Source organism: Penicillium riverlandense (genome assembly GCF_028828495.1).
Source record: "Penicillium riverlandense strain IBT 135883 chromosome Unknown utg000009l_segment0_segment0, whole genome shotgun sequence".
NCBI classification, from domain to species: Eukaryota; Fungi; Ascomycota; class Eurotiomycetes; order Eurotiales; family Aspergillaceae; genus Penicillium; species Penicillium riverlandense.
The window spans coordinates 599,972-627,348 of NW_026643200.1; the positions used below are offsets into that span (position 1 = coordinate 599,972).

Consider the following 27,377-nt stretch of genomic DNA (forward strand, 5'->3'; position numbering starts at 1 on the left):
TATTGACCACTACTACAAGCATCTATGGGACTATCTTCACACTATGAAAAGTCAGGAAAATTGTCTTCACTGATCAATAATAGTGTGAGAGCTGGCCAGTTGGGCTTCCCGACATCACTTCCAGAAGCTACAAATGTTGGCAGTCGACCTGGATCACTGACCGGGACTCCGGCTTTATTTGCAGAAATAAAAAGACTGGGACAGTGGCAGCGGATCGATATCAGATCTTCAAGTGACGCCGAACATAAGAAATCGTATTGGTATTTACACACACAGACAAAGAATGAAACTGAAGATCAATAATCACCACTTGTCCTCACTGGGCTTGCGAGCCTAGGGTCAATTGTCAGATATAAAACTCGATTTTACGACGCATCAAAGGGGTGCAGGTCATGACCTACCGGCAGAGCATTCGGACCGCCCAGCTCCTTCTCCAAACCACCTTCATAGGTCTTCGGGGCACTCGGCCTGTCGGGATAGTAGAGACTCACAACTCCACAGAGTGACAGGAAGGTTGCAACGAACACGCCGAGGTGGAAGAAACCCTTGCGGGGGGAAACGTGGGTGTACTGCTCCGGGCTGAACACACCCAGGATTTCGTTCTCCTCGTGGACGGGCTCCCCGAAGTTCCGCTTCTCCTGCGCATCCCACCATCCGCCGTAGGGGTCTCTGAACTGACGCTTCACTCGAGGAGGGTTTTGGTAGCCGCCGTTCTGCTATCCAATTAGACATCATTGCCATCGGGGGAGGGGAGAGGAGCTAGCGGTGAATTGTGATGCAATTGTCCTGTAACGGGGCCGTACCTGGAGAGGATCTTCGATTTCGGCAGCTTTGAGGACTCGAGCCTGGGAGAAGGAGGCGCGGGGGACGGTAGCGAAGCGAGCCGCAACCTGGGGGAGGCGCCGAGCCACGATCTGATGGGGCAGCATCTAGGAGAGAGAAGTCAGAGGGAAGCCCGAAGGAGAAATTGACAGACAGCAGTGGCATGAACCACGCGGATAGAGACGTACACTGCTGGAGCAATCGGAGCCAGAGAGTGGAGGGGGTGGTAGGTAATGAGTGAGGAGTGTCTGGAGAGGGTCGAGAGCATTAGTGGATGGAGGTTTGCGGAATGTTGATGCCTCAGGCTTTAATAGTCACTGGACCAGCGAACTTAGTTAAGCTACTGACGCGCTTACCAAACACTCCCGTCGTCTTCGTCCGCCCCAAACCAAAAAACCCCATCGTCACGCATTTCACCCTCCCTGCCCTGTTTTTCATCACCATCCACGCCCCCGAGCCGATAAGTATGCCAAACTTTACCTGGCCCCTCTACTCGATCCTGCCGACTCGTTGATGCCCAAATCGTCAATTTTTTCTGCGCCATCGTTGCGAACACTGGGGTCAGCTGTCCAGAAGGCCCCTGTCGTCTGCGGCTACAAGCCATGCAAAACGGTAGCCCGAATGGCCCATCGATCCAAGATGAGCGCGTGATGCCGGACTTTGATTCTACGCCTCTTGACGCGTCACTCCCACAAGAATCCGCCGATTCTGGCACCCGCGAGCAGATCCCTTCCGAGCCGAACCTCGACGAAGCTGTCCCTGAAACCGAAGGCCCTCCGTCCAAGAAACGACGACTGACTGATTCGCAACGATTGACACCCCGTGCCCCTTCGCCCCCTTGGAAGAGATTTGGCTTCGAGGGGCCAACGTCATTCCTCTCAGAAGGCAAACGCAGGTCATCGCGCACAAACACGGTACCCCTTGAGCAGCAGCCTCCATCAGACAAGAGACAAACCCGAGCAGCTCAGCAGCAGCACATAACCAAGGGAAGTCCCCATGGCTCCAAACCGGCAACCTCTTCCCCGCTGTCGGTCACTCAGTCGCGTGCGCAGGCCAATGGAAAACTTGGTGGCAAGGTAACAGCGAACGGGTCGCCCAAGACGGTTCCCAAAAGACATGCCACTGTCAAGCAACCGCGCGTATCCCAATCACCTGCGCCCAAACCGAGCCACGCGCGCGCGAGGTCTCGCAGCTCTGGTGCCAATGTAAATGGTTTCAGCCCTCGTCCTCTGCGAGACCGTGCATCCCTTTCGGCTACGTCTACCGGTGGCCTCGAGACCCGTCAAGAAGAACAGGACCAGGGAGTGAAGGTTTCACGGCTGCGGATAAAGGTGAAGAAGCCAACCCTCTCTTTACAACACCCCGGCCATGTGCCTGCTCCTCGAAAATATGGATCGTTCCGGGAATGGGTTGACAGTGAGGATGCGAATATTGGTGGCGAAGGCATACTGTCTGCCGCGGAAGCTATCAAAGAGGCTCGGAGACGACGCGAAGTTGAGAAAGCTGCTGAACCTGGTGGCCCACTGAGCTCAGACCTTTGCTCTGCATATATCACGGAGCAACAGGAAGAGCCGCCTCCCCAGTACTCGCATCACGATCATCTGGTGGCACATGCATTGTATTTCCAAAAGCTTTTGGATAAGGAACACAAGCGCCACCGACAAATGGCCAAACTGTTTGCGCAATGGTGCGCAGATGCCTGGAGGAAGCGCAACAAGGATCCGGAAGATATCCTGCGAGAGCAGCAAGAAGAGATGCGCGGAAAACGCAGGCAGCTGGCCAAGGACCTCCAGAAGATGTTTGATCTGGCACGTGCTGAAATTGATCGAAGGCGTTTGGCCCGCTGGGAGGAAGAACGGAAAGTGGAAAACCAGCAGGCTCTCGACAGCGCGATCAAAAAGTCTACGGCCCTGTTTGAAAAGAGACGATCGGAGATCTTGGGCGAAGTCCCTAGCGATGCCCCCGCTTCGAGTGAGGAAGAAGATGCCGAAACAGATACCTCTACCGATTCAGATGAGGACGATGAGAGCAATATGTCGACCTCCGAGTCTGAAGGGGATGATGAAGCCAATGTGGATGAGCAGGTGGATGAAGATGCGGCGTTGACGGCGGAGGAGCTACGATTAAAATACGCCAACTTGCCGGCCGATGAGGCTTTGGATCGCATGTCAGTGGCATCGGACAGCACAGCTGTCACCAATTACAGCAATGGTCCCCGCCGAGAAAGTGCTCCAACCAGAATGGATTCTCAGCCGGCAGAAGATTCGCAATTAGACGACGTGGACTCGGTTCTCATGGAAGATAGCGATCAGTCGACCGACATGGATGATGACATGGGCGACAGTGACGAAGACGCAGACTCTGACGAAGACGAAGAGTCTGACGAGGAAAGCGATGATGGGCCTGGTTTGCTCGGCTTCTTCGCGCCTAAAGACATTGCTGTCCCTCAAGATGGTGGAGAGGCGGTCGTTGATACTGAGAGCGTTGAAGACGTCAAGTTGGGATCTGAAGCTGGTGATGATAACGACTTTCAAGATCCCGATGACTTCTCGCTCATCCCCAATGGACTAACGGCCGACGAACACGGTTCAGAAGCAGAAGGCACGCCCCCAGAAGTTGTTGAAGCCTCCGAAGCCTCTGCCATAGCCGACGGGGAAACTCCTTTGTCTGAAAACATCGAGTACAATGAGACTTCCGAATCTGCATTGGCCGATACCACTGTTCCTGACGTCTCCGAATCGGCGGATGAGGTGGAACATGTCCTCGATACCCGGCCAAGCGGCGAATTGTCCAGTGAAGCTTCTCCCGGGACCTTCGCGACCAAGCCCTCCGAACCCGAATCTGTCTCTTCCTACGAACCTGCCGCAGAAAAGTCCTTGCAGACAGGCCACTCTCCTGCACCTGGCTTGAAGACACCAATCCCACACCTCTTACGTGGCACTCTACGTGAGTATCAGCACTATGGACTGGACTGGCTTGCGGGCCTCTACAACAACCACATCAACGGCATCCTGGCCGATGAGATGGGTCTCGGTAAAACGATCCAGACAATTGCTCTCCTTGCCCACCTTGCTGTCGATCATGGAGTGTGGGGCCCACACCTAGTGGTTGTACCAACCAGCGTCATGCTCAACTGGGAGATGGAATTCAAGAAATGGTGCCCGGGTTTCAAGATCATGACCTACTATGGTAACCAGGAAGAGCGCAAAGCTAAACGCCGAGGCTGGACGGATGACAATGCCTGGAACGTGTTGATCACATCATATCAACTAGTCCTGCAGGACCAGTCGTCTCTCAAGCGCAGAAACTGGCACTACATGGTTCTCGACGAGGCGCACAACATCAAAAACTTCCGGTCACAACGGTGGCAAGCTCTTCTGACGTTCAAGACCCGGGCTCGGCTTCTCCTTACCGGTACTCCTCTGCAGAACAACTTGACCGAGCTGTGGTCTCTCCTGTTCTTCTTGATGCCTTCCGATGGAAATGGAAATGGCATTGATGGTTTTGCTGACCTCCGAGACTTCTCGGAGTGGTTCCGTCGACCCGTGGAGCAGATCTTGGAACATGGACGGGAGACGATGGATGATGAAGCTAAGCGGGTAGTTACCAAACTCCACACTGTCCTTCGTCCGTACATCTTGCGTCGCCTCAAAGCCGATGTTGAGAAACAGATGCCCGGAAAATTTGAGCATGTGATGTACTGCAGGCTCTCAAAGCGGCAGCGGTTTTTGTACGATGGGTTCATGTCCATGGCTCAGACCAAAGAAACACTTGCGTCGGGGAATTTCCTCTCGATTATCCACTGTCTCATGCAACTTCGCAAGGTTTGCAACCATCCCGATCTGTTCGAAACCCGTCCCATTTCGACCTCGTTCGCCATGCCCCGATCCGCAGTGACGAACTTCAACATGAAGGAGTCCCTCGTGCGCCGAAGGCTGCTCTTCGAACATCCTCTCACCAAGATCGACCTGGATTTTCTGAACCTAGCACCAATTTCTAGAGAGGAAATCTCCCGGCGTCTGGCAGACGATAGCATTCGACTCATGGCTTCTCGTCCCTTCAAAATTCTTCGGGAGCGTCAGTACCAACGAACCAACTGGCAGATGGGTTTCGATGGGTCCAATATGCAGAGCATTTTGGATTCTCTGGAGAATGCCTGCCGAATGAGGAGGATGGCCGAGCTTGAACGTTGTTTGTACTTTGAGTCCAAACGCCACGGCCGCCGGCCGATTTACGGCAGCAGTCTCGTCGAGTTCCTCAGAGCCGGGACCAAGGAACACGCTCTCTCCAACGCGCCTTTGCGAAAGCGCTCCATGGCCGACTGGCTGTCGAGCCGCTCCTCTGTCCTCGCATCGATGATCATGTCCATTGAAGAACGCTCCATTGAGATGGATGGCTATGTCCAGAGATTCGCCTGCGTCACTCCTGCTGCCGTCGCTGCTGGCATGACCGAAGCTGCTCTCACTCCTGTCGATACGCGCCTATTGACGAATACCAAGAAGGACCAGCCCTACGACCCATTCCACGAAGCGCAGATGCGGCTGTCAATTGCATTCCCGGACAAACGCTTGCTCCAGTACGACTGCGGTAAACTGCAACGGCTCGACAAACTGCTCCGTGATCTCAAGGCAGGAGGTCATCGCGCCCTGATCTTCACGCAAATGACAAAGATGCTTGACATCCTGGAACAGTTCCTCAACATCCATGGGCATCGCTATCTTCGACTGGACGGAACTACAAAGGTGGAACAGCGACAACTGCTCACAGAGCGGTTCAACAGCGACCCGCGGATTCTGGCGTTTATTCTATCCAGTCGATCCGGCGGTCTTGGAATCAACTTGACTGGCGCCGATACCGTCATCTTCTACGATCTGGACTGGAACCCGGCTATGGACAAGCAATGTCAAGATCGTTGCCATCGCATTGGGCAAACACGCGATGTTCACATCTATCGGTTCGTGTCCGAGTACACCATTGAATCCAACATTTTACGCAAAGCCAACCAGAAGCGCATGCTGGATGATGTGATCATACAAGAAGGTGAATTCACCACCGACTACTTCACCCGGCTGGATGTTCAAGGCATGGAACAAAGCGATGAGCTGGACGGCCACGACGAAGCGAGTGCCGCCATGGATCGCGTGCTCGGCAACCGCGTCCCAACTGCAACGCGTGCATTCGAGCAAGCCGAAGACAAGGAAGATATTGACGCCGCTAAGAATGCACAGAAGGAGCTGGAGCATGCCGACGATGGCGACTTTGAGGACCGCAGTGTATCACATGGGACGCCTGCTCAGGCCGGCACCCCGATGACCTCGGGAGCAGAAGACGCTACTGCTGCTGCTGGCGCTGCCTCGCAGAAGCTGGCCGATGAGCTTGCCCGTGAACCGGAGCCTGCCCACATCGACGACTACCTTCTCCGGTTCATGGAGTGGAACATGCGGGATGAACCACTGGTGCTGCCTCGCGACAAGAGCAAAAAGAAGTCCAAAAAGGGCAAAGAGCACCGTCTAAGCAAGAGGCGCCGCTGATGACTCTACATTAGGCCCTGTGCAGGTCATCATTTCACAATCCACTCTCTGGGTGCATTGCCCTGGCAGTGAGGAGCACGAGGATGAAGAAGCCACAAGACTTGGGTGTGATACCGGCTAAATGAGAATCAATCTGTGTATTTATGTATACTACTGTTGGGTTAGGATTGAGAGCGTTGTTTTTTTTTTTCTCCTTTTTAATTCTCCTTTTCTTACTCTCCCTCGTTTTTCTCTCTGTACCTTTATCACTCTATCAACGTTCAACCCTCTCCAGTAATATGGATCTTGGTCCTCTTAGGACATTCCGAACTCTCAGTCCAATATGGGACCTCCAGCCGATCATCAAGTCTTGACAAATACTTTAAATCAAGCCGACACGGGGAATATACTCGACTTGACAAGTGGATCATTTTGGTGGAGGTTTCTCCTTCAGATCTGATCGTTGGAACACCGCCGATCATCATGCCCTGGGGCCGGAAATAAGCCCGTTGATCTTCGTGGTCCGGTGAATAGCAGCCTGCATCCTACGTTCAGCACCGCTGGCAAGGGAAGGCGATGACGTGATAATATATGTGTATGTATGTGCAAGCAGCTTTTCTAGCACCCTTTTCCTCTTTCTACGCCCCCAAACACATGTTGCTGTCATCCCGTAGAAAATGTAATCTTCCCGCAGGATTAAAACCCTTGCCAAGGATGTCCCGTGCCCGTAGCACCGGGTCGGCCCCCGTGCGGATCGTTTGTTTTGTCTCCTCACGGGCGCGATGACGAGCTGAGCTTATTTTGGGAATGGATTACTCTTTTTTGAACGGTTTGTATATAGTGTTGCAATTGACCACGGTTCGTCTTCTGCAGGGGTCCGGTAGGAGAAACAATGTAAATGGTAACATCCGCGAATATTCACCTGGTCCTTCGCGGTCTAGCTATCTCTTCTCCAGACAGCCCGCGTTTTGCCACTCATTCGCAGTACCCATTCATGGCCCTCTACACTCCTGCGAAGGTGAGAGCTATGTATGGCGGGTATTTCCTAAGCAGGATAGCTCCGGGGGTTGAGGTCCCGCGGTAAGGTGCTAGGGCCATATTTGCGAGTCAAGAGATACCACACGGAGTAAAAACTATGAGTCCGGCGAAACTCTCTTAAGTCTGGTGGGTACGGAGACCCGGCAGATTCTCTAGCCCTGTGTTGGACTCCTTCCTAACTACGACATATATGCGCCGGCCAGGGAATCCTCGAGGTTGCCTGCTTAGGTTCAGGAACTAAAATCGATTTAAAGGGGGCCGAAGCACCAATTGAGCTGGAATAATCCTGAGTAATTTTCGCAGCCTGTCATTTATTTTATTTCACTTCCATCTTCCCGTCCGCCCTGTTTTAACCAGGCTAAACGTACTGCTGTAATTTGACGTGCTTCCTATGATCCAAGCATCACTGGAAGGTCCCGCTGGTACCGCCGACCCATAGTCTGTCGAGTAACCCGTTCATATTATGCGTACGTACGTACATTAGTGCGACCTACCCCCGTGCATTGAGACAAAGAGATTAGGTTTCGGTGCCTACCACCCGCGGCACGGCACGGCACGAGAGCTGAGACTGAGCGGCATAGAAATGGAGCCATCGAGATTTTAATATGTAAACAGGCGCAGTTGCCGATTTATATTAATTTCGTTGGTCATGGGCCAATTGATAAATAAGGATCGCTCGGAAAAAAACCTTGCTACCTTTTTAGGCAGAATACACCAAGGATGTGACAGATGCTGCGAACGCGAGGCAAATCATAGATGCAGAGCCCCGGTCTATGCATGAGTCTAGCAAGTGGATACAAGAAATGTCAAAGAAAACATCCAATGCTTTGCCATCGTGTCGTGATACGATAGAGGAACCGGGAGGGTGATACTCCGGCTGCGGGTACGCGCTATGCCCACTATCGAGGAGCCGGGCAGATCGTGGATCCTCACCGAGATCCAATGGCGCTCTCTCTTGGACAGCTTCTCCACGGGGAATATGGCCATTGGTCTAAATCGACAAGGGGTGGCGGACTAGTCCAGAGACCATCGGCCTTGGCCAGCGTTCGGATGAAGAGCCCCGGAGCCGTAGTGACCTTACCCCTGGTTAGTCTTTGAACAAAGAGCACCCGTTCATCAGGAGCGTCTTGGGCAGCAGGCAAAAATGTCTATCTCCGCGGCAGGATCGCCATTCCTGTTTACGGGCCCCCACCCTCTGTCCTCCGCGAACTGCCCGGCTTAACACATGCTCCGGGTTCGGAGACCGTCCCAAAGGCTTGGGATCAATTTGACGAGGCGATGTGATCGGCGGCCACCTTGGCGTTGGAGATTCAGGTCAGTTAGTCTCATCACGAGTGGAACTGGTGTTTGATTTTGCCTATCCCGGCCTTGTCTTGTGTGTCGGGTGTGGACAGGTTGAGTTGCGTGAGAGCAACATATGGTAGTGCGCTGCGCCGAGCGCTTAACGAGACAGAGAAAGAGAGAGTGTGTGAAAGAAAGATCCATGACAGGGCGATCCGGTTGATCCATTCGGAGTTATCGTCATGGCGCGGATCGACCCTAGGCCACAACGGACTGAGTGCCCTGGGCGAGTGACAGACTACTAACCCGAGACAATGGCAGCCGTGGAGATGGCCAAGGAAGGTCTAGCCCTAATACCATATTAATAGTGGCCCTCGTCCGGCTCTTTGATTCCTTTGCCCTCTGTTCCTTCTCTCCATTCTCTCTCCCTCTCGCCCCCTGCTTTGCACTATATCCCTCGAGATGAAAACCTCCATCTCGTCCGATGTCTGGGAGACCAAGAAAGCATTGATCTCTCGACTATACATGGAGGAGGAGTGGCCACTCAAACAGGTCATTAAGCAGATTCGGTCTGATGACTTCAATCCGAGGTCAGTGCTCTTCATTTCCACCATTTTCTCTTTCTAACACGCGTCTAGTGAAACGCAGCTACGCAGCAGGTTAAAGAAATGGCGAGTCACCAAGCCATCGCGTCAAATACGCAATAAGCCTCAAGCCCCAACACGCTCCAAGCATGATCCCGATGCCAAAAAGAACAACAAACGTCGATCCTCGCCGCGGCCAAAAGAACCCCAACCGCCGTCGGCCTCCTCTACTGAAGTGTCGTCGGCGCCGACCGAGTGGACTGTGAACCTTCCCGTCTATACGCAGCCCAAGTTGTCATTGCCGGCACAGCCATTGACCCCGAGTCCTTCATCAGGGCAACAGACCCGGGCTAACAACTCCTTTACGGATCTGAGCTCTCGTACTTCCTTCGCCGGCCCAATCCCGCATGACAGTCCTTTTAATCAAACATCTTCGGCCAGCGAGGACCTCATGCTTAATACTTCTACCTGCGCCTATCCGAGCCCGGGCTATCCTCTTTCTCCCGACCTGTGCCTCCCGATCTCGAGTACGGCCACTGCGCCGCCGGGAATGCCATGGCCAACTCGTTCTCTCTCTGTCGACTTTGGTCTCAACCCTGCCGTCAGCGCGTCAACTTGGTACTCGACCTTGGGAGTCATCACGCCCCCGCTTTGTTCATCCCATTCCGCCGCTCCCCTAAGCGCCCCGATAGTAGGACAGATGCCTGTCGTGGTCCCTCCATCTCCGGATCACGGTTATTTTCCTCCATTCACACAATATCCGAGTGAAATGCCTGGATTTGCGTACGACTACGCTGAACCAAGGACATGGAAACGCGCCATGTCCCTGCAGTACAACCCGATGCCGGAAATGGAGCTGCAACATACGGGCCCGTCGTGTGTGCCAGGCTTCTATGTTAGCCAGGATCATCTGGTGCAAAAGACTTCAGGTGTTGGGTACTAGTTTTCTGGTTCTTTCTTTTCCTATTGGACGTCTGTCTACATATGGTGGCTGTCTGTATTTTGGGTTCGTGTCTTCAGCAGACGGCGTTCGAGGGCGGCTCCTTTCATTTAACTGTTTCTATACCCGATGCAATTTTGTCTTTATGGTTACTATTCATTGAATTAATTACGAAAAAGTTGAACTATTGCCAAGGATGCTTAAGTTATCCGAGCTGCAACCTCGGCATCTTTGCCACGCGGGGAACCACCAAAGCCGACTCCGCATTCTTTCAACCACTTCAACTATTTATTATTCCAGACAAGGCTACTTGGTTTGCCCTGGAACTTCATCTCCATTGACAATGAAAGCAGTGCAAATCAGTGAATACGTCAAGGTACGCCGTCGGAATCCTCTAATTCCATCTCCATCAGCTTGGTAGCTAAAGAACCTCAATCAATCTAGGGTCCCCTGGATCTAAAGGTCAGCGATGTCCCAACACCAACCCCCTCGCCGGACAAATACTTGATTGAGATTCACTCCGCGGGGACCAACTTCTTCGACATCCTCCAAATTCAAGGCAAATACCAGCACCAGCCGCCGCTGCCATGGGTGGGCGGCATGGAGTTTGCCGGCACAGTGCTCGCCACGCCGACGGCCTCGAAGACACCGTCAAAGTACCGCGTCGGTGATCGCGTCTTTGGTGCTAACCAGGGTGCGTATGCGACGCATGTCCTGGCGAGTGAGCAGACGCTGCTCCCTGTTCCAAACGGGTGGAGTTTCGAGGATGCTGCGGGACTTTTTGTTACGGCGCCGACTTCGTACGGCGGTCTTGTGCACCGTGCCGGTGTCAAGGCTGGAGATTGGGTTCTGGTCCATGCTGCAGCAGGTGGTGTTGGTCTCGCTGCTGTGCAGGTGGCCAAGGCCAAGGGTGCGACGGTGATTGCTACGGCGGGCACGCAGCGCAAGCGCGAGATTGCGCAGGAGTTTGGCGCAGACTATGTGATAGATTACCGGGAGAAGAGTTGGCCCGAGGAGGTGAAGAAGTTGTGTGCGGCACATCGTACGGGCAATGGCAAGGCGGGTGTGGATATTGTCTATGATCCCGTCGGCATGATCGACGCCAGCCTCAAGTGCGTGGCATGGAATGCGCGCTTGCTGGTCATTGGGTTTGCAGCCGGAAATATTGAGAAGGTCGCGCTGAATCGAGTGCTGCTGAAGAACGTGAGCCTCGTCGGCTTGCACTGGGGCCAGTATGCCCGGTTCGAGACCGAGACTGTGGGGACTGTCTGGAAGGGGATCTTTGATCTGGTGGCTCAGGGCAAGTTCAAGGGGACGGCCTTCAAGGATGAGAGCTTTTCTGGTCTGGAAAGTGTGCCGCGGGCCCTGCATGCGCTGGGTAGTCGCGAGACCTGGGGCAAGGTGGTGGTGAATGTCGTGGGTGACGAGAAGGCGAAGAGCCGGCTATGAGGGAGACGTCTTACGTGTATGTATGTATATACGGAGATTAAGCAATATAGATTGGGACTGAATATAGTCTGTAGGTGCGCAAGGAGTCATGCTCTCGTAGAGATTGAGTGGAAACTCGAGCAAGTGAAACATGAACTATGAAGGCCCTGTTGGTAGTCTTGCTCTGGCAACATGGACAACAAGGTCCGCTCGCAGTCCAGCTCCAGTCAGACACAGCCACAAGACGTGGAACTTGTGTCGACCGTCCTAGGAAGGGTCCGTGGAATGTCCGGAGGGACGGGGACAGCTGGAGGGAGAGATTGCGGATGACATGGTCTGTGTATTCAATCCATTAGTATGTTTATTATTATTCACGAAAATGATAAATGCAGAATGCGCCATTAGATTCTGGACAATTGTCAATGGTGGAAGCGGAAGAAAAGAAGTTGGAAGTTGAGGCGGAGGAAAATTGACGGGGCGGGTCGGATTTATTTGTGCCCGGCTGCCCTAACTAACAGAAAAGCAAAGAAGATTATTTCCCATCTCCACCATCAATGATGTCTCTCATGCATTTGCACAATTGTGGTCCAGCCTTGACAGCACTTTTTACCCATGGTATGCCCACACCAGCAGCATTGCAAACCAGAAGGCTCGGAGAGAGGTGATGAGCGCAATGGCGGAGCCGGTGAACCGGGCAGGTCACTAAACGGCTGAACTTTTCTAGATACTGGTAGCTTCGTGTGACTAGGAGACACTGACGGCTCTGTTCTGCGACTGAAGTGGCCAGACCGAGACCCAGTGAGCAGCCGGTCCGGACAAGCTAGCTTGGAATAGACCTCGGACGGCATGTCGTGCCAATATCGACATTTGCAACAAATTACAAAGACCTTGGCAACAACTTGACCCTTTTGTTGAGCTTTCAGCTTCTGGATGGACTCTCGCCGCAGTACATTCGCGGGGCCATTTCGTGGAGAGAGCAGGCCGCTATGCTGAATGACCGGGTGTCCATTCGCCATAGAAGTACCGGGAGCAGGACTTTGTGACTGGGTGTCAGGAGCCCGGGTCTGCACAGCGCGAGGATCTGATTTGGACGAATCCGGGGCTTCTTCGTCGGCAGTATCGTAATCGGAGCGAGACGAATTCAGGGATGATGAACGGCTGCGTGTCTTGTTTGGTCCATGATGGTCCCTTCGAAATGATTCCTCCCAGGAATTTTCGTTTGCTGTGCGACGCCTTGGTGTTCCATTCGTCATGCTGCCAGGAACTTTGCTCTTGCCCTCGCCGTTCACCCAGATTTTTGGAATTTCCGAGGCATTGGCCTTTATTTGATTTGACGATCTCGGTGTTGTCCCATCTCTATGCTGTTGCAGATGATCAAATGAGGAGTCCCTCTGGTGCCAATAGTTGTGCTGCCTCCTGCTGTTTTTTATAGGTAACTGAGGTGGTGGGTGCCCGATTTCATTCTGTATGGCTTCTGTCTGACTTGAAGTCTCGTATGTGTGATTTGATGACACCGGACGCGGACTTCTTCCTCGGTATTCCTCGTTTTGAAAGGACGTGGAGAAGCGAGGCGACTGTTTTTGCACCACTGAGACTCTTTTAGTCGCAGTCTCATTTCGATCGATGTTCTCTGTGGTCGTAGGACTGGCCGCAAGGGGGGACGATTTGTATATCCTTTGGTAGCCGTGCGGGCCTGCTTCTATCTGGCCTCGGTGAGAAACGTGGTTGCCATTCACAGAATTTGAAGATGAGAGAGCATTCTCTGCAAGTGAACTTTTCTCGCTTTCAGAAGATCCACGTTTATAAAACTGCTGAGGCGTCGTGACCTTGGAGCTAGGTCCCGGCTCCAGATGCACATCCTGGGAAGAATTAACTTGTGCTGTTTTTGTCGAAGGTTGTAACGAAGCTCGAGAGGAACTCGTTTCAGATGGAATAGAGGAATCCATGAAGCCAACTCCAGGAGCACGCCTCTCATGCCTGAGAGCAGCAACAGACAATTCACTGTCAAGATTTGCCGCAAGCTTTGTCACTGGGGAAGCTCCACGGTTCTGGCTGGGATGACCAGAAGCGTCTTTATCATCATTGCCTTTCCCAGATACCTCTCTGCTCGCTTCATGTACGCTGACATTCCTACTCTGCCAGGCCTGCGCCGCCTTCCAATTTTCCCGGAGATCATCTACTTTGGTAATCGTATGAAGAGTGCGCTGGCAATGGCTAGAAGGTGCTTGATTCATCATAAAAGAGCTCTGTCTGGACTCCAGCTCTCTGGTTATGGCTGCTCCAAAGCGTTCCGGCAACGTCAACGCCAAATATGGCGGCCCCGAAGGCATTTCAGAGGAAACATCGGCAGACAGGTGCCTAGCCAAGCTCCGGTCGCCTCCATTCACAGAGTTTGACCGAGATCGTGAGCTCCGTCTGAAATTCGAGAAGAGAGATGAAAAAGGCCCACTCGACGACCGCGTCTGAGCAGCACTGACACTAGAAGACCTGCTGGACGGCTGCTTCTTTGTCAAGCGGCGCGAATTTCTGTCGTAGACGCCACTATCCAGTCGGGCTTGGGCTTCGTCTAGGTGTAGCAGCCTTTTTTCGAGCTCTTGTCTTTCTGCTTCCAGGCGTCGCGTGGCTCGCTTCTCTTTGCGGGATGTGTTTTTGTCCCAGCTTGGAGAAACACGGATGTTATTTGTGACCTCGTCGATATCTTTGGTTATCTGGTCCTGCACCGCATTATTCTCGAAGGCGAATGCGACAGGTTGGATTGAATCGGCCGGGTTTGCGGGTAACAACACCTGTGAGTTCCGTGGTGAATGGGAGAGTGAATTGGGCTCTGTTTGATGGTCCATCGAGTGTCTTGTGGAGATGTCAGCGATGGGTTCTGGCTGTTGATCAGGAACCACATCGTTGTTTCTAATCACGCTGAAGCTCTGCCCTCTCTGCAGATGTCAGCGCTTGATGGTACTCCATGGGTGTTAGTTGGGGGATTCACCTTTGCTGACCGGTCAACATGGAAAACACGCCGGATCTGCTCCGAGATCGACGAGATCGACGATCGCCGTCGTCTGCGGGGCTCGACTGACATGGTGGGTTAGGAGGCGGCGACGGCGCAGACCGGATGAGAAGAAAGAGCAGGTGGGAGGAACCGTTGACAGATAATGCCGAAGGAGAAAGAGAGAAGGAAAGGAGGAAAAGACAGGCATTTGAATCGCCACTGGTTGCACAGCTAAGACCTGCATTGTTTGTTGTGCACCCTCCAATCCACCGCGATTCCGAGTCCAATTACTACCGGTCTTTTTCTAACATCCCGAGGTCATTCTACATAGATATGAGGAAGAAGAACCAAGTCAACCTGAAAAATGATGTAAATGCCTGAGGTGTCCGGATAAATCAGCCTTGGCCTTTTGGGGAGATCACGGAGTCGATATCTCGCTTTCTCTGGTTTCACCTCTCCGCTCCAGTAAGTCCGCATTGCCACTGACCACCATGTCTGCTCCGCCCAGCTACGATGAGTCCCAGGCCCAGCACCAGGCACCCCCTTATCACAACTGGCAAGAGGCCGTCCCAGATACGGCGACGTTCCCCCCGCCGCCAGTGTCGGGTTACTACGCTTCAGGTACCGGAAATGCATCCAGCGACGATGCGGACCGGGCCCATGCGTTCTGTGACAACACGCCCTTGTGGAAGCCCGTGATGCCCTCACCTGCCGTATATCGTGCGGTGCAAGAGTATGACATCCGACCTGTGCAGCCCCGGGAGCTCAGCGGGTGGGTCGTCCCCGGCCCCCGCCGGCACGCGAATGGAAAGGAGCAACTGCAGACCGCAATCGCGACTGTGTGATTTTGACGCATCTGCCTCTCTACTTCGCCGCAGTGGACTCGCCGTTTGAGCGAGAAACAAGCAAAACCATCTATTTCGAGGTGACGCTACTTGGTCTCCGCGCTGGACCTGGTGCAGACCAGAGCGGGTTTTCCATCGGGTTTGCCGCGCAGCCCTATCCCTCGTGGCGCTCCCCCGGCTGGGAACGAGGAAGTCTGGGAGTCTGCTCGGATGATGGCTGTCGCTTCGTGAATGATTCATTTGGCGGGCGCGATTTCACAAATCCCTTTAATGTTGGCGAGACCGTTGGCGTCGGCATGGTGTTTACTCTACCAGACAAGATAAGTGCTGACTCGAAAGACCGGAGGAGATGCAAGGTTAAGGTGTTTTTCACTCGCGATGGACGAAGGGTAGGGGAGTGGGATCTGCATGAAGAGGTGGATGCGGAATCTGGGAGCGTCGAAGGCTTAGAAGGAGACTATGATCTGTACGGGGCCATTGGTCTGTTTGGGGGTGTTGACTTCAAAGCCTGCTTTAGCCCTACAGGCTGGCGCTGGAGGCCCTAGGGGACATGGCGGGTATTAGCATAAGGCTGAGATTGGCTCTTTTGACCGTTTGCTATACAAAGTATCTCTGGCGAATTTGCTTCGCACGGCGGTAGCTTTTGAGCTGAGTCTTCTCTCTTGGAAGAGTTTTGGGGATTTTTACATCAAGAATGAGTATAAATCCATTATTACTATATCCAAACGTCAATAAGAGCCCTGCCGATGGCGTCTAACCAGCTGCACAAGCTCCTTCATCGGACGCATCCCGGTTCTCGAAACGGTGGGCCTAACTGCCCCCAAAATTGTGCGCATTAGTGGCTTCGGGGGAAGCACGAGGTGCAGTTCCGTGATGCGTCCAACAGTTTCATCGTATGCACCGGAGGTAAGAAAGGGCAAGTGCTCATGCAATCCATAGCCAGGATGCAGAACATAGCTTGGAAGGTACATAGTAGTAGTTATCAGGTACAGTATGTATGCGATACTACATTCTTGACGTCATGAAGGAGGGGTCATTTCATCTTTACGGGCAGGCAAACGATGATGATGATGATTCTGATTATGATGATTGAATAGGAGAGGAACACGAGGCTGAACCTCTCGGCAGGAATGCAAATGAAGTCCGAGCCAGTCGTGGTTTTCTGGGCAGCGCCTTGACCTACAGTAGTTGCATGGCATGCGCACTGACAGATACGCTCGGGCGTCGTGGGGAACCGCGTGAGGAGAAACCAGGATCGATTGGTAGGAGCTTCCGTGTTGACCATCTGTATGCATGCACAATACTGTCGCTCGCAATAGGTGTACAAGCAGGCTCGCCTATTTCCAGTCTCGGGAACAGATACTTAGGAACTCGCTATTATTAATCAGTAAAGAATAATTACACGAAACCGAAGAGCCCCGAAGGCGGGCAAGGACCGAGCTACGGCTGCAAGCCAATGCAGTAGATCCAGACAATACTTGGCGGCGTGGCTGCAGCTAAGAGTCGCGGGCGTGGGTGGGAAAAAGCTACCGAACCCCTACGCCAATCGAACCGGCTCATCAGCACGGCGCTCGCAGGTGGAGGGCCGTTACCACCAGATCGTGCCGCCTGGGCCTGTCTTGATGCGACACGGTAGGATATCACGACATCCAGGTCAGACATGGTGGAGCGGAGTTGTTTTCAGGCAGCCCACGAGGGGGTCCCGGTCTCCGAAGATGCCTCCAGGCGCCCCGATCCACCAGTGTTACTGCGCTTGTAACGCACTACCATCACGCCCCACTCCCGGGAAGACGATCTGGATTGTGTTCCTGCTCGCAACACCACATCGTGGGGGTCGTCGTGTATGTAGGTCGGGTTTAGGGCCTGGCGATGCAGCGGAAGTGGGCTCCTTTCCGTCTCATTCGACCAGGGGGGATCACATCAGTCAGTAGCCCGAAATGATTCCGGTATTGCATGAGAGGGGAAGGCCGGGCTTGCATCTGATCGACCGCTCGAGCTGCATGTCATCCGTCTTCCGTTCTTGACAGTTGGGCGCCGTCGTCTGAGTGGCCACGCCGCCGACGGTGATATAACCACGCTTCTCCCCACTTCCAAATTCTCCTTTTTTTTTATTTTGAAATTTGGCCGAAGAGAGATCCATGCGTGGAGGGAACTAGACACCAGGACTGGAGAGGTAGTGCGAAAATATGGTTATTATGGGCCGGTGGAGCCGGGGCTGGCCTGGTGTCCGTGCAGCCAAGAGAGATAGTGAGTACGCGTCCGTTTCACTTGAGAGAACTACTCTCCGAATGAACAATCCGACACTGGAGAGACGGGCCCTCGACCGTCTCGGCGGGAGCACAGTCAGCCCTTGCCACAGCGGATCAAAGTACCGGATTGCGCTGCCTGAGGGTCGTTCGTATTATGTCGTGCGGCAGAGCGAGGGAATCCCAATGGGGCCTTTTGCAGATGCGAGCCATGGGTGGCCCGCTAGGGCTGGTCAGCACGAGGATCGTTAGACGCCAAAGCGACTGGCGCGCATCAGCCCCCGGCCAAACAGGTCAGGATTCCAGGGTGTCGCCAGAAAGGAAGGAGTCGTGTTCACTCCAGGGACCGTTGCCTTTTTTTTTTTTTTTGCCCCGATTCCAACAGCCCATGTTTGGTTTCATCCCGGGTCAACCCTAACTCTCCCCCCACCACAGGAAGCAACAGCGGCTGCACGGATTTCCACGGGGTATGGCGATCGCCGCCAGGATTGCCGTTTTCCCCTAGGTCTCCTCATGCACACGACCTCTGAAGAAAGAATCGGAGGGTGATCGCTGTGAGTTATGTATGGGCGGGGCTCTCTCTCTCTCTCCACGCACGGGGTTTACCCGAGTACAGGCCCTGTTAGCCCGTCGATGGTACCTGCGACAGATAAGGGCGAATCTGGTATTTTTGCCATCCAGCTGATCGGGCTGAGTAGCTTTTGCCCCCCTCATTTGCGTTCGCCCTCGGGCCATCGGCATCCTCGTAGGCTGGAATGTCCTGGGCGAACTCTATACCCTAAGAATAATAATTCCCCGCCTCGCGACTGAGCCTGTTTCCGCGGAGGGGCTGAGAATAATCATCAAGAATAATCATCAGCAGTATTACCTATTATTACACTCATACACCACTCCACTTTGTCCATGTCACTCACTGCATGGGCCGCTGCCCATCCGTCTCCACCGTCGGCTGCCTCCATCTAGATCCAGGGTCTCTGACGCACGAGGCAAAACTACACCTGCAGCATCCTCAAAACGACAATAATCATAAATTCCCTGCATATGCTGACTCTGACGATTACTACAAACCCTGGTTGCCTCGCCCCGTTCCTTTCCTTTTTCTTTTCCTTTTCTCTCTGTTCCTGTTCTCTGGGCTGGTAGAGGAAGCATTGTCTCCCTGACATTCGTTCTCTTTCCTTCCTCGATCTCTTCCACCAGCCCATTTGCAGGACCGCCGGGCGGGGACTTCCGGCCAAGTCAAAATACGGTACACAAGACTTTTTTTTCTCACCTGAGTACTCGATCTGACTTGGTAGGTGGTTCAGTGGATATCCTAATTGGAACCCAAACAATCCCACGGGGAGAGGGGCAGGAAAAAAAGAGACAAAAAAACCATGGCCTTTCCTTTTTTGCGGGCCTTCGTCGCGCTCTTGTGAGTTCTGAATATCATCAAATTAGAAAGCCCCCGGCTGACACCAGCAGCGTGTACCGCTATTTCCGCCTCGTCGTCAATTTGTTTTCCTTCTGGACGTTTAAGCCGATCCCGCCACCGGAGAACCCGAAACTGACCTCGCAAGATGTCTCGGTAATTATTCCCTCGCTGGAGGGCTGCGGCGATGAGCTTTTCGAGACGGTCCGGACCATCCTCGACAATCAGCCCTTCGAGGTGCTGCTGGTCACCATTGAAGCCAATCGGAAGAAGGCCGAAAAGATGTTGAGTGCGATGCCAGCATCTCAATCGCGAATCCGCTTGTTCACCGTCACGCATCCCAACAAGCGCCGGCAGATGACAAGAGCCATCCCCGAAGTGCGGACGGCCATCACCATTCTGGCGGATGATGATGTAAGTTGGCCGCGGACGGTATTGCCCTGGATCCTGGCCCCATTCGAGAAGGATGAGATGTATGGAGGCGTGGTGACCTGTCAGCGACTGCGCCGCGCCATTGCGCCGACTCTGTCGGAACGCATCTGGGGGTTTCTCGGCGCCCTGTATCTGGAACGGCGCAACTTCGACTGCGGCGCCACGACTCATATCGACGGCGGCCTGCCGTGTATGTCGGGACGGACCGTGGCCTACCGGACCAAGATCCTCCAGGATGAAGGATTCACCTACTCCTTCACCAACGAGGAGTGGTGGTGGGGCAAGTACCAGCTCAACGCCGACGACGACAACTTCATCACGCGGTGGATGGTCTCGCATGGCTGGGAAACCTATATGCAGTATCACCCGGAGGCAGAGGTGCTCACCACGCTCGAGGACAACCCACGGTTTCTGAAACAATGTGCCCGCTGGTCGCGCAGCAACTGGCGCAGCAATCTCACCAGCATGTTCCATGAGAAGCACATCTGGTAGTAAGTGTTTACCCTCGTTCAGCCCCAATGGATCTATCCTCCTTTCCAAGACACGGCCTGTCCTACACGAGTCTCCCTGCACGCGGGCATTTCTACCCGTTGAGAGGAGCGCCCTGGAGGCGAGGGCTTGGGGAGCGTGAGTGATCCGGCAAAGCCACAGCTTTTCCACAGCTTTTCTTCCGAATGGGACCTACGCATCGTTTCCGCTTCCTCGCATGCTAATGGATTGTGCTCATCTAGTCGGCAGCCATGGAGTTCCTATGCCGTTCACTTGACGACCTTGTCCCCTCCGGCCCTCCTGGGCGACCTGCTGCTGGTCTGGCTGTGCCACAAGGCGACCGGCCCATGGGGAGATGTCTCCCACAGCCGGGCCATGACGGCATTGTACCTGTGGATGTTCACTAGCAAGTGGATCAAGCTGCTTGGTCACTACATCCGCTACCCGGTCGATGTCCTGCTGCTGCCCGTTTCGGTGCTGTTTGGGTATTTCCACGGCATCATCAAGGTGTACGCGGTGCTCACCCTCAATGTGGTAAGTGTCTCATTCTACTAGTTCGCGCACGTCCCTCCGGTCCTTGTACGCTTTGATCACAATTCTCCTCCCTCACCCTCGTGCAGCTGGGGCTTTACCCACTGCGCCGGTCGATCGTTTGCGTTGTGCGGCGTTGATTCGGCGTGGCTTCCTTTCCCGTCATGCCTCGATCGGTGCTTTTTGACTCCAAAGAACATCGCTGACATGCCTTTTTGTTTCTTCTCCAGACCACATGGGGTAGCCGTGATGGCGCCGATGATTACGACGCCGAACGCATGAAGAAACGAACCGATCTCGACCGCATGAAGCAGCCCTATTATCCTAGTTTCCTCACCGAATGACCAGTCCGACTGTCCAGAAACGATTCCTTGTCCTGAGAAAAGCTTCTTCCCTCCTCGTTTCTTGCCACCTGCTATCCGGCGTGGCATGTTGACCACGCCATGCCCTAACGACAATTACCATTTTGCTTGCAGCTCTTTCTAGATGTGTCCCGTCCAGCGCTTGATGTTCTACGCTGCTATTCATGGCTTAGCCTTTGGATCTTCAGTTTTTGACCTTTCTTTTTCTGCATATTTCCCGCATCTGTTCTGTCGGCGGAGACGTTCTTCACATCGGTCCCAGCCATGTGCTCATGTTCCTTTTTTGGTCTCTTTCTCTTCTTTGCACATCATGGCTGTTCAAAAAGGTGGTCCCTCTTGAGCCTTTGAGTTTTTTCTATTTGTAAATTACAAAAGCATGGGCGGATGTCGTCGTTTTGCGTCTTCCTGTTCCTTTACGCTTTGTTTTTGCTGTCGAAGTTTTGAATGTACCAGCTTCTCCGTTCGTGATCGCATTTCATTCCGTCTGATCTAGATGCGCGATTGGAGGGTATTCTGCTTTTGATTGTTTCTAGTCTCTAATAACTCACCCGCCAGACGCTGATCGTGTGTCATCGTACATGGACTTGATGCAATTGTGCAGCGCCACTCGTACCCAATTCGGACTGTCTAAATGCGCGAGACCGTGCTAGCGTAGTTAAACTCGGCAATATTTGGTATTAGGAACTGACTGTTCGAGTTTGTGCTCGTACTTGTATGCAGTCTGGTGTGGTTGGGGCGATCGGGCCGAGACTTGACTGACTGACTGACTGTATCACTAATCTTCGATTTCTCTCTTCTTCCTCTGTCACACTTGGCGCACCCCAACACACATCAACCAACACCACGACCATTTCTACAATCCTCATCCATTCACCGTGTTTGTTTTCTTGTCTCCAACTATCGCACATGGCAACTCTCCCACGCGCGGCTGCATTGCCGTCGCGGCTCTTCTCGTCTGCCCGGCTCAATACCTCGCGCTGCCGGCACATCCATTCCTCACCCGTAAAGGCAGCAGTCGCACACCCAGCCACGGCCCATGGCCCGCCTCCGAAAGCTCCGGCGCCATCATCAGAGTTCAAGAAACACCCATCACCACCAGAAAAACCAGAGTCCGCACAACCAGCCGCGGAGACACCCAATCCCGCGAAGCCTACCAGCGCGCTGAAAAAACGGTTCTGGAAGGATGTCCACGTCCATGGGATGCCAGGTATGTCTTGACTGTTAGTGTTGCGACCGTCGCTCCGACGCTAACCATCGACCCTGTCGGCCTTGTCCAGAGGAATACCAAGTTCTGCTTGACAAGCGCCCCGTACGAACGCCTACCAAAGAAGTTCTCTCCATTCCTCCGACGAAGCCTCACCTTGCACACGCGGTCGCCCTCGAGTGGGATGTGATGACCTCTGCCCACCAGGCACTCAAAACCCATCTCATTCCCTTGACTTCCCTGTCTGCTCGTGCGGCCGACATTGTGCGCGAAGATGCTCAGGGCCACACCACCACCCGAGAGCAGATCATCAAGACGGCCATGCGCTACCTCGAAACCGACACACTACTCTGCTGGGAGCCGGAGCGGGAACCCGGGGCGGCCCATCTACTAGAGAAGCAGGAGACCGGGGAACGAATTGAGAGTCTACGGGAGATCCAGATGCGGGTGGCCAAGGAGATCATGAGTTTCTTGTCTACGAAGGTGTGGCCGGGCTTGGAGATCAAGCCCATCCTCGATAGCGACAGCATTATGCCCGTGTCGCAGCCGCGGGGGACCCAGGACAGCATTCGCACCTGGATCTCGGAACTCTCAGCGCATGATCTGGCCGCGCTGGAGCGAGGGATCCTCGCGTCCAAGAGTCTGCTGATCGCGGTCCGGCTCTTAGTGGAGTGGAGCGAGAATTTTCGGGCGCTGCAGCGGGTTGAGAAGAAATTCGGAATCGAGGAGGCGGCCGAGGCATCGAATCTAGAGGTGAAATGGCAGACGGACATGTGGGGCGAAGTCGAGGATACGCACGATGTCGATTGGGAGGATCTGAAGCGGCAGCTGGGCAGCGTGGTGGTGCTGGTGAGCGGCGAGCGGCGATAGAGAGAGATCCTGCTGGTCCTTCCAAATGTATAGTAGAACAGCCCGTAGTAGGAACTGCCAAGGCGGCGATCAAGAGTACCTTTTGCCCCCCAAACACTAACCAACACCATCCCGTCACTACCGCTTCCTCCCTTTTCTTTCTCTCCATATTCCCCCCCCTTAAGTTCAGGCGCGCCGTTGGAGCATGTCTGACAAACCTGAAGGGTGAGTCCTGGTTATTGTTATGTTCCCTATCGTTCGCAGACTAGATCGAGTCCTCCCCACCTCGGCTCGAAGGCTGTCGGTCGCTTTCGCCGGTCTCCAATCACCACTTCGTGTGCCTGCGCGTGGACACACTGGCGGTCGCAGCATCCTACCTTTGCCCCTTTGCGAAACTCTGCTGATATGCCACCGTTTCCTAGCCACAAACGCTCCCGCAGCGCGTTGGCACTGACCCTGCTCCACCGGGACAAGTCCAGGGGTGAAGATAAGGACAGTGTCGACGACGACACCGACAGCCAGTCGATCGGATCCTTGCCCTCGAATGGCTCCTTGAGACACATGCGCAGCGGCAGCCGCCATAATCGTCGCAAGCAACACAATTTCGATGCCAGCTCGGCTCGCGGCTCCTCCCAAGAACCCCTCGAACAATCACCCTCCAACCAGAGCACGGACACGATGGAAAAAGTGCCCTCGGTGATCCCAGAGAGTGGCAGCATGTCTCTCGACCAGTCTGTTCGCACCTTTCGGTTCTTTGAGATTCTGCGCAGCGGAGACACCACTGCAATCTCGAAAGCGATCAAGGAAACCAAAGACCCGCAAGCTGCGAATGCTCTATATGGAACTACGGCTGTCCATTTGGCGCTCCAGTGTGCCGAGCCCGAGGTGGTGGAATTTGTGCTGTCTTCCGCGGACGACGAGGATATCAATGCGCGTGATCGCGAAGGAAACACTCCCCTCCACCTGGCCGCTCAGTTGGGGCGTGTTCCGCTGGTGCGTGACCTGCTGAGCCGGCCCTCGGTCAACGACGCGATCATCAACTATCGCGGCCAGATGGCCCTCGATGTCGCCCGCACGCCCGAGATCTTCCAGCAGCTGCAGCTGTCTCGGTCACTGTTCATTGATAGCAAGACCCAGGAGATCCAAGCGCTGATTGCCAAGCGCGACTACGAGAACCTTGAGAAGCTATTGGAAGAGCCTCGGGTGGAAGGCATTATTGATGTGAACAGCCAGGAGCTGGTGACGGATCGGACTACTTTGCAGTCGGGTGGCACTCTCCTGCACGAAGGTGCCCGAAACAAGGACGGACAACTCATCCAGATTCTACTTACCCACGGAGCGGACCCCTTCCGGCGTGATAAGAAAGGGAAGTTACCCCAAGATGTCACCAAGGACGACAAGACCAAGGCCATTCTGAAGAAATCACCAGCTGCAGTCATTGCGCAGCGAGGCATTCAGGAGAAGGCAATTCTTGGAAACAACAACGCTCAAGGGCTTGCCGGGAGAGTTTCGATGGGTGAGGCGCCACTTGCGGGTAAAGATGCTCGGGAGATGAAGGGATATCTCAAGAAATGGACGAACTACACCAGTGGTTACAAGTTGCGCTGGTTTGTGCTGGAGGATGGTGTCCTGAGCTATTATAAGCATCAAGGTAAGCTGCTCGTACCCGGACCAGACGGATGATACTGATTTGTCCGAGATGATGCCGGCTCTGCCTGTCGGGGTGCGATCAACATGAAGATTGCACGGCTTAGTATGGATGCGCAGGACAAGACCCGCTTTGAAATCCTTGGCAAATCATCGGTCAAATACCACCTCAAGGCAAACCATGTGGTGGAGGCAAAGCGCTGGTTTTGGGCCTTGAACAATGCGATACAGTGGGCCAAGGACGAGGCCAAGGAGGAAGAACGCCAGCGGTCGAAGAACGCGGAGGTGCTGCGTCAGGCCAAACTTGATCAGTCCGAGGGACGGGCGCCGGAAAGCCCATCTGAATCTGGTCTCACCCATAAACCCAGTGGCAAAGGTCTAGTACCCCCGGTGCCTGGTGGTAGTGAGAGCCTCAGCTTGCAGGGATCTCGCACGACGCTTGATAGAGACGACGAGAGTGCCTATGGTGGTTCGTATGATCAAAGCACTGCACAGAACGATGTGAACCGAGTGATCAGCCATGTCACTACGGCGCCCGATGTTGACGGTGACGACGATGACTATGGCGACTATGCCTCCAGCCGCGACATGCCCACCACCGACAAAGATGCTCTCAATATCACCGCACAATCGGCCAAGCTTCAACTGGATCTCCTGGCCAACGTGGCTGCTTCGTTGCAGGCTGAGAGGTCAAAGAATCCGGACATGACGATTGCAGACCCTGCAGTCGTACAGGCCCTTGGTGCGTATGAAGCAGCCGTCAGCAGTCTAAAGGGCTTGGTGCAGAATCTACTCAAGATCTCGCGAGACCGAGACTCCTATTGGCAATATCGCCTCAACAGGGAGCAACACCTTCGCCAAATGTGGGAGGAAAGCATGGCCCGAGTCGCTCAGGAGCATGAAGAGTTGCAGTCCAAGATGGGCGAGTCAGAAGAGAAGCGGAAACGAACGAAGAGAGCACTGAAGGAGGCTTTGGAGAGTGCAACAGCGAGCAGCCGCTCCATCAGCGGCGCTCCCTTTCGCCCGCCGACGGAAGGCCAGAGTGCTATGGAAAGCAGTCAACCCGATGTCCGTGCTCCGGAGGCAGAGGCCGAGACAAACCAATCGGAGGAACAGACAGTTGAATCCACCATTCACCGAAAGCCCTCTATGCTCTCCAAGATGGACGATTTTTACGATTCCGAGTCTGATGGGGACGAGTTCTTCGATGCTATCGAGGCCGGAGAGATCGAGGTGGAGGACCTGACCAAGGTTGGGCCAAAAGATCAGCAAGAGCCGAAGAATGAGAGTGCTGAGGTTCGGGCTATCAAATATTCCATCGTTGAACCATCCTTCAAAGGTTACGAAGAACCCATCCGGAAGCGGCTCAAGATGGACAATGACAATCGGCCCAAGATTTCCCTTTGGGTAAGGGTTTTTTGTACCGCTCCAATTGGACATAAAAACGCTCACACTTGTTGTTTCTAGGGCATCCTGAAATCTATGATCGGCAAGGACATGACGAAGATGACTCTCCCGGTCTCTTTCAACGAGCCTACTTCATTGTTGCAGCGGGTGGCTGAAGATTTGGAATATACTGACCTTCTTGATATCGCTGCGGATCGGTCCGACTCGATGGAGCGTCTGGTCTATGTGGCCTCGTATGCGGCAAGTGAATATGCCTCGACCATTGGGCGTGTGGCAAAGCCCTTCAACCCTCTACTTGGCGAGACTTTCGAGTACGTCCGACCCGACAAGGGCTACCGGTTCTTTGTTGAACAGGTCAGCCATCATCCACCAATTGGAGCTGCGTGGGCTGAATCGCCCAAATGGGATTACTGGGTAAGTGTCGATGCTGGAATTCTGAGGTGCATTATACTCACAACTGCGCAGGGCGAATCTTCTCTGAAATCCAAATTCTACGGCAAGTCATTCGACATTAACCTGCTAGGCACTTGGTTTCTGAAATTGCGGCCCGTCACTGGCGGCGAAGAACTGTACACCTGGAAGAAGGTCACTTCGTCCGTCATCGGCATCATCACTGGCAATCCCACAGTGGATAACTACGGTCTGATGGAAATCAAGAACTGGACGACGGGTGAGGTCTGCTACCTTGACTTCAAGCCTCGAGGCTGGAAGGCGTCCTCCGCCTACCAAGTAACCGGACGTGTCGTCGGCCAGGATGGCTCTCCCAGATGGAGTATCGGCGGCCGATGGAACGACAAGATCTATGCCCGCCATACCCCGGGCTTCGAGGCGACGGTGTCTGGTCAAGATCCGGAATCGGCCAAGACTTTATTGGTCTGGCAGGCTCACGAGCGTCCTACTGGTATCCCGTTCAACTTGACACCCTTCGTGCTCACGCTCAACGCGGTCACCGAAAGTCTGCGGCCGTGGCTTCCGCCCACCGACACTCGTTTGCGTCCTGATCAACGTGCCATGGAGGACGGTGAGTACGATCTTGCCGCCAGTGAGAAGCATCGTGTGGAGGAGAAGCAACGCGCCAAGCGGAAAGAGAGAGAGATCAGTGGGGAGGTGTACAAACCGCAGTGGTTTACTCGGGCTAGGGAACCGATCACCGGGGAGGAGTACTGGGCTCACAATGGCAAGTATTGGGAATCGCGAGACAACAAGGATTGGAGCCTAGCCCAAGACATCTTCTGAGGGAGGCTGTTTTACTTTTTTTCAGATTGTTTCTTTATTTACTTGTACAATTTTATTCTGATGCCACACATACATGCTATTGGCTTGCATCGCATATCAATAATATTAACTGTGTTGTTCGTGTTCATGATG

At 53.9% G+C, this 27,377-nt stretch overlaps 9 protein-coding genes across 9 annotated transcripts; 7 read left to right on the forward strand and 2 right to left on the reverse strand.

Annotated features, from left to right (window-relative positions):
• Positions 1–365: 365 nt before the first annotated feature.
• On the reverse strand, positions 366–929 carry N7474_010516 (uncharacterized protein; the record flags this gene model as incomplete). The annotated part of the gene is made up of 2 exons (XM_057201926.1): positions 366–713; positions 804–929. 2 exons carry the CDS (start codon positions 927–929, stop codon positions 366–368), a joined length of 474 nt encoding a protein of 157 aa, XP_057048197.1.
• Positions 930–1,424: 495 nt separating this feature from the next.
• swr1 (putative SNF2 family helicase/ATPase (Swr1)) lies at positions 1,425–6,353 on the forward strand (the record flags this gene model as incomplete). The annotated part of the gene is made up of 1 exon (XM_057201927.1): positions 1,425–6,353. One exon carries the CDS (start codon positions 1,425–1,427, stop codon positions 6,351–6,353), a length of 4,929 nt encoding a protein of 1,642 aa, XP_057048198.1.
• A 2,760-nt stretch (positions 6,354–9,113) lies between these two features.
• On the forward strand, positions 9,114–10,178 carry N7474_010518 (Clr5 domain-containing protein; the record flags this gene model as incomplete). The annotated part of the gene is made up of 2 exons (XM_057201928.1): positions 9,114–9,241; positions 9,290–10,178. The coding sequence occupies 2 exons, from the start codon at positions 9,114–9,116 to the stop codon at positions 10,176–10,178; spliced, it is 1,017 nt and encodes a 338-aa protein (XP_057048199.1).
• A 340-nt stretch (positions 10,179–10,518) lies between these two features.
• N7474_010519 (NADPH:quinone oxidoreductase family protein) lies at positions 10,519–11,624 on the forward strand (the record flags this gene model as incomplete). Its single annotated transcript, XM_057201929.1, has 2 exons — positions 10,519–10,551; positions 10,620–11,624. The coding sequence occupies 2 exons, from the start codon at positions 10,519–10,521 to the stop codon at positions 11,622–11,624; spliced, it is 1,038 nt and encodes a 345-aa protein (XP_057048200.1).
• A 530-nt stretch (positions 11,625–12,154) lies between these two features.
• Positions 12,155–14,443, reverse strand: N7474_010520 (uncharacterized protein; the record flags this gene model as incomplete). Its single annotated transcript, XM_057201930.1, has 1 exon — positions 12,155–14,443. The coding sequence occupies one exon, from the start codon at positions 14,441–14,443 to the stop codon at positions 12,155–12,157; it is 2,289 nt and encodes a 762-aa protein (XP_057048201.1).
• Positions 14,444–15,080: 637 nt separating this feature from the next.
• N7474_010521 (SSH4 family protein) lies at positions 15,081–15,979 on the forward strand (the record flags this gene model as incomplete). The annotated part of the gene is made up of 2 exons (XM_057201931.1): positions 15,081–15,302; positions 15,359–15,979. The coding sequence occupies 2 exons, from the start codon at positions 15,081–15,083 to the stop codon at positions 15,977–15,979; spliced, it is 843 nt and encodes a 280-aa protein (XP_057048202.1).
• A 3,074-nt stretch (positions 15,980–19,053) lies between these two features.
• On the forward strand, positions 19,054–20,884 carry N7474_010522 (glycosyltransferase family 2 protein; the record flags this gene model as incomplete). Its single annotated transcript, XM_057201932.1, has 4 exons — positions 19,054–19,091; positions 19,142–20,011; positions 20,252–20,543; positions 20,771–20,884. The coding sequence occupies 4 exons, from the start codon at positions 19,054–19,056 to the stop codon at positions 20,882–20,884; spliced, it is 1,314 nt and encodes a 437-aa protein (XP_057048203.1).
• A 924-nt stretch (positions 20,885–21,808) lies between these two features.
• Positions 21,809–22,976, forward strand: N7474_010523 (ATP synthase complex assembly protein ATP12; the record flags this gene model as incomplete). The annotated part of the gene is made up of 2 exons (XM_057201933.1): positions 21,809–22,109; positions 22,192–22,976. The coding sequence occupies 2 exons, from the start codon at positions 21,809–21,811 to the stop codon at positions 22,974–22,976; spliced, it is 1,086 nt and encodes a 361-aa protein (XP_057048204.1).
• A 184-nt stretch (positions 22,977–23,160) lies between these two features.
• On the forward strand, positions 23,161–27,245 carry N7474_010524 (OSBP family protein; the record flags this gene model as incomplete). Its single annotated transcript, XM_057201934.1, has 4 exons — positions 23,161–23,180; positions 23,231–24,606; positions 24,655–26,009; positions 26,097–27,245. 4 exons carry the CDS (start codon positions 23,161–23,163, stop codon positions 27,243–27,245), a joined length of 3,900 nt encoding a protein of 1,299 aa, XP_057048205.1.
• Between the last annotated feature and the right edge of the window lie 132 nt (positions 27,246–27,377).